The sequence below is a fragment of the Fundulus heteroclitus genome, unplaced genomic scaffold, assembly GCF_011125445.2.
Source record: "Fundulus heteroclitus isolate FHET01 unplaced genomic scaffold, MU-UCD_Fhet_4.1 scaffold_357, whole genome shotgun sequence".
Lineage (NCBI taxonomy): Eukaryota > Metazoa > Chordata > Actinopteri > Cyprinodontiformes > Fundulidae > Fundulus > Fundulus heteroclitus.
The window spans coordinates 45160-55058 of NW_023396767.1; the positions used below are offsets into that span (position 1 = coordinate 45160).

Here is a 9899-nt window from a genome sequence, read left to right on the forward strand (position 1 = left end):
TTTAGTATATTATACTGTATTATAAAAGATTTGAGCGTCTATATATAACAGTATGATGCCCCAATAACAACTGTAGACTACTAAAGATCTGGTGTGATTTTGTGCAATGTTCTGTATGCAATCAAGTATGTGGCATCCCAGTCGCCTTAAGTTGTGCTACTTTATGTAATACGAGAAAAGATAACTGATAGGCCAGATACTAATTATCTCCTCCAGGCTGTGAAGTCGTTTGTTTTTTGCTATAATCTTGAAAGTGCACCATGCATGACGATGGATGCGTGATGTTTTAACCAAGCAAACCGTGTAAAATCTTGCCCTCATCCCGGTGCAGCGGAAAGCGAGGACGCGCTGCTGGGGAGTCCGCAGCCCGCTGCCGCGGTGTGCGCCGCCGCCGGAGCCGGAGCCGGAGCAGGGAGCGGAGAGGAGACCCGCGTGGAGCTGCAGGGATCCGACCTGTGGAAGCGCTTCCACGAGATCGGCACGGAGATGATCATCACCAAAGCCGGACGGTAAGGACGGAGATCGGAGAGAACCGAAGCAAGTCGATTCTTAAGACAAATGACTGCATCTGTTGGCCCCAATTAATAAGACTGATCGGTGAAATGTAATAATAATAATAATAAAGAAAAGATTGGTGACTTATTGAGCAATTTAATAATCACATTATCCGAAAGAGATTTTTTAAACATCTAAATCTAAAACTTTATTTTGTTTTTAATATTAATTGAATTATATTATTCTTTACCCTCAATCAGAAAAAAGTTACATATCGTTTTCTAGAACGCCTTGGACAATAACAAGAGTACACATACGCGACAAGTTGCAACAAATAAAATATTAATTCATTATTATTATTATTATTATTATTATTATTATTATTATTATTATTATTATTATTATTATTATTATTATTATTATTATTATTAAACGACAGCTATTAAACGAAACCTTCAATGCTGAAAATGTTTTCTGTCTCCTCCCAGACGGATGTTCCCCGCCATGCGTGTGAAGATTACGGGCTTGGACCCCCATCAGCAGTATTACATTGCCATGGATATAATCCCCGTGGACAACAAGCGATACAGGTACGAACCGATGCAGCGCACGGCCCCGCGCGTCATCCCATAATGAATCCTTTAATCTGACGCGGTAATTTGGGGATGTAGTGGCTATAGATTTAATTTAGACTCCCTGTAAAGCGGATCGTGGGGCAAATCAAAAATTGTTCAGCTGTACAGATCCAGCTCTCTCTCTCTCTCTCTCCCCTCTCTTTCTCTCCAAATGGCGCTTTTTTTTCTTTTTTTTCTTTTTTTTCTTTTTTGTCACGGTGGTTTTGCCGTCCCGTTTGGAAAGAGGGCCTTTTGGACGCCTCACCTCTCTAACCCGGAGGGTCAAACCAACAAAAGTCCTCATGAAGCGGAGTGAGCGCAGCCAAGGCTTTGCGTGCTACAGGCCCTGCCATTTCAGACTTTCACAAGCCGTCTGTGTGTGGATACGCTTTTAGCTGCGTGCTGGAGTGATGAGGGAAATCTTGGAAGACTTGCGACTAACCGAGTCTGCTGTGGTGCCACAGATATGCAGACCCCTCTGCGCATTCATGCGCATTTTTGTTCTCATTGTCTCTTTTTTATTATTATTGCGAATCCAGGGCGCAGTCTGAGTTAGTTTTTTCCGTGCTGCGTGTTTAGGGGTGATCTATTCATTCATTTTTGTTTGATTTAGTTTTATTCATAAAACACCAATTAGCAGTTTGTTTCATCTGAAGGCAACCCATTTATTCCAGTCGTTTAGATCTAATTATTACAAGCTAAAAATATTGGTGTCAGAATACTTTATTAATCCCAGAAGAATATTATGTGACATTGTTTAAATATAGCCTACATTTGAGATATTAAAACATATGAATTAGACTATTAACAGATTAGTAATACTTGCAGGTAATTGGTTGAAATAAGTGAAAAATAAGGTAGATTTAAGTAGGAACAAGGCTGGACTCTGTAAATGCTGTACAGAACTTGGCAACAGTTCAAGTGAGAGTTTGTTTGTAGTGTCTGTGGCCATATAGGAGCTATGCAGTTTGAGGGCCACAAGGAGAAAATATATCCTGCGGTATTTTCTGGTGCATCTTGGTGGAATCATATTTGTCCAAGAAAGCCGAGCCTGCTGCTGCAAACAAGTTGTTGACTTTGCAGGAGTTCCCTCCTTAGGTTTGGGTTTTAAGGAGATTAATTTAACATAAGTGATATTAGGAAAACTGCTGCACACACTTTAAAACACGTGCTATTTAAACATTTGATATTTGATCAAATCTGTACAGCAATTAATGAATGTTCCAAATCTTTAATATACAGTAACATTTGATGCAGAAATAATGGAAAATGGACCTCATGAATAAACTGTGCCTTAATGTGTTTGGACCGTAAAGGTATGTGTATCACAGCTCCAAGTGGATGGTGGCAGGGAACGCGGACTCCCCTGTTCCTCCCAGAGTATACATCCACCCAGACTCGCCAGCGTCAGGAGAAACCTGGATGCGTCAAGTTGTCAGCTTTGACAAACTCAAACTGACCAATAACGAGCTGGATGACCAGGGACATGTAAGTGTCTCTGTGTTATTTAAAAAAAAAAAAAAAAAAAAAATGTATATATATATATATATATATATATATATATATATATATATATATATATATATATATATATATATATATAATTCATGTATTTTAACTTAACATTTAGTGACTCACAATGTAACATGGACTTTTTTATGCTGCAATCTGCAATGTACTAAACTTACCTGGAGGATGTTAAAGAAAAACAACCTTTTCCTTGGTCCGTGCATTTAGTTCTCATCTCATCTTTTATTGCTTTCCCTTCTTTGCTCAGATCATTCTGCACTCTATGCACAAGTACCAGCCCCGGGTCCATGTCATCCACAAGGAGTTTGGAGAGGACCTGTCTCCAGTGAGGGCCATCCCCGTGGGGGAGGGCACTCGTACGTTCTCCTTCCCCGAGACTGTCTTCACCACTGTCACAGCATATCAGAACCAACAGGTAGAACAGATGAACTCCACATCTACACTTGCATCAAGTCCAACACATAAAGCTGTGACAATCAAACACATGTGGACAAAGGTAGAAGCACATGTTGGCAGCACGCCGTGGTTAGAAACTGGGAATGACCGCTTGGGGTCAGCTCTGTAACTGCAAACTTCATGCAACTTCACCAACGTTCGATACCAAATATGTAACTTTCACCAACATAAACTTTCATCTGTCATGCGTGATTTCCTCTGTTAAAACAATTATTTCTTCTGCTGCTAAATAACATTGATAACTCATCCTATACAAATATTATATATGCTCTTTATTTACTGTTATTTTGAAATAAAAATACCGAAAAATCTAAAATTCCTTTTTGACTTTCTACTTTTTATAGCGTACCACAACAATAATAAGCCCATATTAGCTAATGACGAAATAGTCATGCTACCTGCTCAGGTAGCTAAGCTCCAGTCAGCAGCTTAGGGGATAGTTCAGAATTTTAAAAGTAATGTTCTGCTAAGGCATTACAAGTAATAGCTCCCTTAGCTGTAGCAGACAGATGTGTGTATCACCCTGAGTAATAATTGTACATAAGTGAACAAAATCCTAGGAACGATGGAAGGCTAACAGCTTGTAACACAGACCTACTCCAGCTATAGCTGATTTTAGACATGCTTGCCTGTCTGCAGCGCAATGTTTGCAGATGTTGAACGTCTGAACTATCTCAAAGAACCGTTTTCTCACCTAAATAATCCCCTAAAAAGGTCACGTTTGTGGAGGTTATCCTGGGTATATCAGCGTGGCTCATCAGCTGATTTTGAGTCCACTGAGAAAACGTCAACAGTGAAAGTGCAGAAGGTGAATGATCGTTAATGGGCATAGACGTCTGCAGCTTAAAACAGGGGCCCATCTTACTAGCCATTAGCCTTTCACGGCTCTGAGGACTCGTACTTTTACAGACACCGACTTCAATCTGTTTACTAAATGTGAATCAAGCTTTGCATATAATAACGGGGCTAAACATCACTTAAAAAAACCTAAGCTATCATTGTGCAAGACATGTTGCTTATAACATGCCAGCTGTGGTTTTGAAACGTAGCTATCTTAAGTAGAGTGATGGAGGGCACGCTTTGACAGTCTGTCTTTTTCACGACTGAAAATGTTTCCAAACAACCAGTCTTGTCTTTTCTGTGAGAAAGAAAAGTTAGTAGCCCTCTTCAAGCTTGCTGACTGGCAGTGTGCAGCAACAGGTGTGGGAGGAGCAGCGCTGGTTGTTCTCTATTGTGCTGGCAAAAGCTCCGGTCTCTCAAGCACCCTTGGCAGGCATCTTAAATTAAATTTAAGCGCAGCAGGAAGATGTAAAAATGAAGCGTTTTTAATCTTAGATGGTTCCGTGTTCAGATCTGTTTCTTTCTGGTTGTTGCTTTAAAAAAACAAATAGGCGCTCGGGAGAGTGATTGTTATCTTCCAGTTTTTCTGAAAGTGTGTAACTAATAATGTGTAGTGTTACTGGGCTGGTGTTTGGGTTTCCATCCAGCACAGAGAAAGTTTGTGGCTTGTTTGTGCTTTTAAGCAGCGAATGCAAAGCTTCAAAGTGTGAAGAAGGGGTGGGCTATGCGGACTTTAAATTTTATCATGATACATTGTGCTACTATTGTGATAACGATAAAAGCAATGATAAAAGACTATTTACAGATTCTTGCGGTCCTTTTTTTTTAGCTAATACTGTGGCTATGACTGCAGGTCACAGAAACTAAAGATCTGTAAACACAAATACTGCCCCTAAAAAGCATAATTAATAATATAGCATAGAACAAAATGAATATCAGGACACTAGCTACACGAAGAAGTGTGATTTCTATCACTAGACTGCACACAATAATTGCATTTAATTATATTTTTGGATGTACTGATATAAAAATATAAAATACCAATCCTGACAACACTGGCAGCGTCTGCAGCTGTCAGACGTTATTAAATGGAATTGATCGTTGTAAAGATTAATCCAAATTCTTATCATTATGCTATATATTTTTTTATGATAACCATAAAATGATACAGTCAATGCCCACCCCTATCGCGAGGGTTATGCGAAGTCTGTCAGCTCTGAGTGCACGACGGCTGAAGTCAGAACATGGTGGCGACGCCTATAAAAGTCCCTTGTGATGCGGGTCACAGAGTTGGACTTTAAACACCACCCACAGTCTGAGCAGCCCCTTCGCAGCTCCTCACAGATGCACGACCAAGAAGAAAAAAGAAACAGCCTTTCTGCCAGAAAAATTCCATTAGAAGCTTACATTTATTTGTTTTCAGGGCTGACTGAATGATTAGAGAGGGAGAAATTATTTAGTTTGTTTAAAAAAAAACTTTTATTATACAGTTTATATTATCTTGGACCGATTTTTCAGCGAACTCATTAGGATCTTGCTCTGTTTTTCAGATTACAAGGCTGAAAATTGACAGAAACCCGTTCGCCAAAGGCTTCAGAGACTCTGGCAGAAACCGGTGAGTTTATTTTAACCTCAGAGATTTGCACACCCTTTAGTCCATTAGGACGGGGTTCTGTGACATGCATGTCTTTGTGACTTTTTGATGTTTCTATTTCATTTGAATTTCATGGAGAGAAACGCCCTGCAGGTCTTTATTTTTAACTTTTTTTTTTTATTTTGGACCAAAAACGTTCAAAAAAGGCTTGCATGAAGTTTGACCTAAATAAAAATAAGAAAGACGCAGCCCATCAAAAAAAAAAAAAAAAAAAAAAAAACGTTTAGGTGTGTCATTATTCAAACGGCCAAGCTTAAAAGGAAATGCAATTTTGACCATTTCTTTAAAAATACGTGTTCGTGTCTCCGACGGGGGAAACAAAACCTGCAAAACTTAATGGAGCGTCGGATTCCAGTTGACCTCAACGCGAAAAATAATAAAACTCCAGAATGTCCCGAGGAAAATCTGTATAAACACATTTTCTAAACATATATAAACACTGCATTAAAACAACACCGCAGTAAAACTCCAGCAGTCTCCAAACAGCCACTCCCCAGAGGCCTCGCCGAAATCATTAGAGAGGAGGGCAGAGAGGAGAAGAGAAGGAGAGGCAAAGTGTGAGACCAAAAGCTGCGGCGGCTGGAAGGTAGAGAACAGCGAGCTGGATAACCCAGAGACCTTGGCGGCTGACCCTATAAAAGCTGAACTCAGGAAGGATGGAAAAAAAAAAAAAAACTCCCCTTAAATATTACAGGAAGACTTAAGCAGTTTGCTAAATAAACTTCAGCTCTGATAGGCTGCTTTGGAGCTCACAGAACCGCTCCGGGCAGCTTGTCTAAATTATCACCGAGGCTGCAGCCCCATGTGGGGTGGGGTGGGGTGGGAGGGTGGGGGGGTACTTTTATCCTCATGCTAACGAGCGGTTACAGAGCACTCGCATTACACCACCACAGCAACCCTCTGCCCCACCTAGAGGAGGGAGGGAGTCTCAGATTGAAGGGGGGGAAGGGGGAGTCCCACCTCATAAATCGCTGCTGCGGCTTCCTGCTCCTTCGTCTTGATTTCCCCGTAAAAGCCGTGTGAAAGCAATTACCTCTAAGCACCCGACGGGCAGCGGCCAATCGCAGTGTGGCGTTTATGTTCCTCATTACCTTTTTCGTCTCCATGGAGATGCCAAGGGAGGCCCCACAGACGACTAAGATGGCCGCCAGGTGGTTGCCGTGTAGCGTGACCCACGGGGGCGTGCTGAGACGTTTGGCGACAAGCGGCAGTGGACAAAGCTCTGATGCGTTTCAGCTAACGAAGTGCGTTTGTTTTGTCACAGGATGGGCTTAGAGGCTTTGGTGGAGTCCTACGCGTTCTGGCGCCCGTCTCTGAGAACGCTCACGTTCGAGGACATCCCGGGGATGGCCAAGCAAGGTAACCATAACCAACAACATCCTCCACAATCACAATGATAAAAGTCAATGTAGGGATGGAGCGGTTTACCATAACAAGTGAAAGTCCACACTTCAACTAAGCAAGTAAATGTTCCACAATTCATCACAGACCTCAAGATATTGTATTAGAATTATATTTAACCTGGACAATGTGGTGCACAGTTGTGGAATAGAAGTGAAATTATACATCGTTTAAAAAAAAAAAGAAACTGAAATCTGAAATGTCTGGCACAAGTTGGTGTTTAGCCCCCCTTGCCCCGATTGCTTTCAATAGAATACAGCCTGACCAATTGGCTTTAGGAGTCTAGTGAAGTCCACCTTTTGTGTAGTTTAATCTCGGCATGAACCGAGGTGTTCTGTGAAGGCTCTTTATGGGAGAGCAGCAAGAACAAAGCCATCTTTAAAAGAAAGTTAAATGAAAAACGGTGGTGGCAAAATCATGGTCTGGGCCGGGCTGGTTTTCCTACGTAGGGACAGGGCTGGACCAAGTCGGTCCGTGGAGCTAAAAAGCTTCACCTTCCAGTTCACCCTCCAGCAGCACAAAGACCCTGAGCTCTGAACAAAATACTCCGACTTCGAATGTGCAAAGCTGGTAGAGGTATTCCCCAAGAAAAGGTGGTTTTAGGAAGTAACGACTCAGAGAGGCTGAATAGAAATTAACAACGCACTTTCAGATTTATGTTTGCAAAACGTTTTCTTTTCCCTTTGAAATCAAACAAAACTTGTTTAGTGTTCTGTCAAACGAAATCCCAAGAAAAACTATTGGCTTTGTGGTTGCAACATCATGAATTGTGGGGGAAAAAAATTCAAGGGCATGAATATTTTTGCAGGAAATAAAGGGCATATATAATATTTTTGCATTGAATCACAATTGAGTGGTTACTACATAGGAAAAGAAATAAGGGTCACTATTTTTTCTCATTATGTCCAATAATTCACTATTTACCAAAACAGCTGAACTGTAATTGGATTTTTGGTCCGTCTTTAGGGATCCCAGGAGCTCACGGGGGAGTCGGAACGTCATCTCATCTGCTCTCCACATCCCCGTGCTCATCGCCTTTCCAGGTCTGCCCTCTCAGCCCGCCGGATTACAGCTGCAGTCGGCCCATGCACCCCCTCCACTGCTACAGCAACCCCCCTGAGCCGTTCCCCCCTCCCAGAGGTCCGTCCGGCTACGAAGGGGAAGGATTCCGCTCCCTTGCGCTCCCTGCAGCTCAGCTCGGCTATCTATCCAACCCTACCCCCCAAGGTTACGCCGGGCTACGCCTTCACACGCCGCCCTATAGCCTGTATGGCTACACATTCCCCCCCTCGCCGCGTCTCGCTGCCAGCCCTGATAAGATGGCTGCCACTGCCAGTCATCAGAGTCCCTTTCACGGCTCCTCCCCCAGCGGGACTTTGACAGACAGCCTCGGCGTGCTCAGTGGAGGACAGCAGGGCTTCCTGTTCGACTCCCGGACTTTAGGAGTCGCAGGTAGCCAGCCAGGAGGCGGGGCGTCTCAGGTCACCGCCCATTTGGGATGAATTTAAGGAAATCCTGGTTACGGCCCTGGCATGGGTGCAAGTCTCTTTTTGGTTCAGAGCATTCTATGAATTGAAAATCCGTGTAAAAGGACCCGTGGACAGACAAGAGAAGAGGGACAGATCTAATAAATGTATGAACTTCTCAAAGTTTTATTTGGGGAAGGTTTCTGTCTCTTGAGCGCAGGTTCCTGTAAGTTACTTCTACGGCCGTATTGGTTACTGAGGAAGCCAGCATAAAGGAGGAGTCTGTAAGGCATGGGCCGAACTGGAACTACGTTTGGACGGGGCTAAAACTGGGCAGGTCCGAAAGATTCAAAGCAAGCACTTCAGTATCCTGACAGGATGCCCCCAAAACATTACCTGTAGGCCTTTCGCCACAGTCACGTTGGAGACAGGACTTAAAGGATGCAGGTGGATTCAGATGGAGGCTCGCAGTTTGTCTGCTGCCGACACATCTCTGAAGCAGACGTGAAATCACCGTGACCAATAAAAGGGTGGCGGTTGATCCGTGAAAAGGCGCTACGGGAGCATCTTATCTGGTTGATTTTGTAACACCCGCTAGTAAGAGCGTAAACTCCTCGATGCGGTTCTGAGCCCTTTTGGTTTGTGCAACTTCCAAAACAAGAATGAACACTGCATTTAAAATATCTGTTCCTGCCTTCCGTTTTATGTCTTCGTTTCTTTGCACCAATCACTATGTAAAAAAAAAAAAGGCCTGATGATGCTCACACAGTTTACTATGTTGCCTTTACGATCTTGTCTCTTTTGGATGGAACTGCTGAACACTAATTATTATTACAGGCCCGTGTTTGCATTGATATGCACTACAGACAGAGCCTTTCACCACTTTGACTGAAAAAAAAACACACACACACACAAAAGCTTTTTCATCTGTAACATCTTGGGCCTGTCAACTAATGACACGGTGAGATCATGCCAACGCGAAATCATTTGGGATCTCCCTGTTTTGGACGAAACTGTAGTTAAAAAAGACACATGACGAACCACTTGGCGTACTCTACATCTGGTTTGACGGACGCTCACTCGATTCGGCTCTTTGAATGCACGGCCTTCGCTGAGAGAGCCGGACGAAGCATCTCCGTGTGTATGAAACCAGGAGGATGATGGATGGAGGGCCGACACGTTTATAAAGGGCTGCATGAGCCTTTCGCACTTAAAAAAAATAAATAAAAATAAAACAACGATGCACCTGCTTTTGCTCTTCAATCTGGGTCAGGTGCATGGCGGTCCACCCGAAACTTGACCCAAATGCTTTTCCTTGAAATCACACCATGACAGCCCGAGGACATTGATGCATTCTGTGATCTTTTTTTTTTTTTTTGAGCAAAATAAAATTATATCTATTAATGTAATGATGTCTGTATGTAACCGGCCTTCTTCCAATCA

The 9899-nt window shown here is 42.7% G+C and overlaps 1 protein-coding gene across 1 annotated transcript; it reads left to right on the forward strand.

The window, feature by feature from the left end:
* Window positions 1-412: 412 nt before the first annotated feature.
* Window positions 413-9695, forward strand: tbx18 (T-box transcription factor 18; the record flags this gene model as incomplete). The annotated part of the gene is given in 7 exon segments (XM_036130382.1): window positions 413-509; window positions 984-1085; window positions 2426-2597; window positions 2887-3054; window positions 5486-5550; window positions 6854-6948; window positions 7957-9695. Coding segments are annotated over 7 exon segments (1235 nt in total), but the record flags the coding sequence as incomplete, so codon positions are not given.
* Between the last annotated feature and the right edge of the window lie 204 nt (window positions 9696-9899).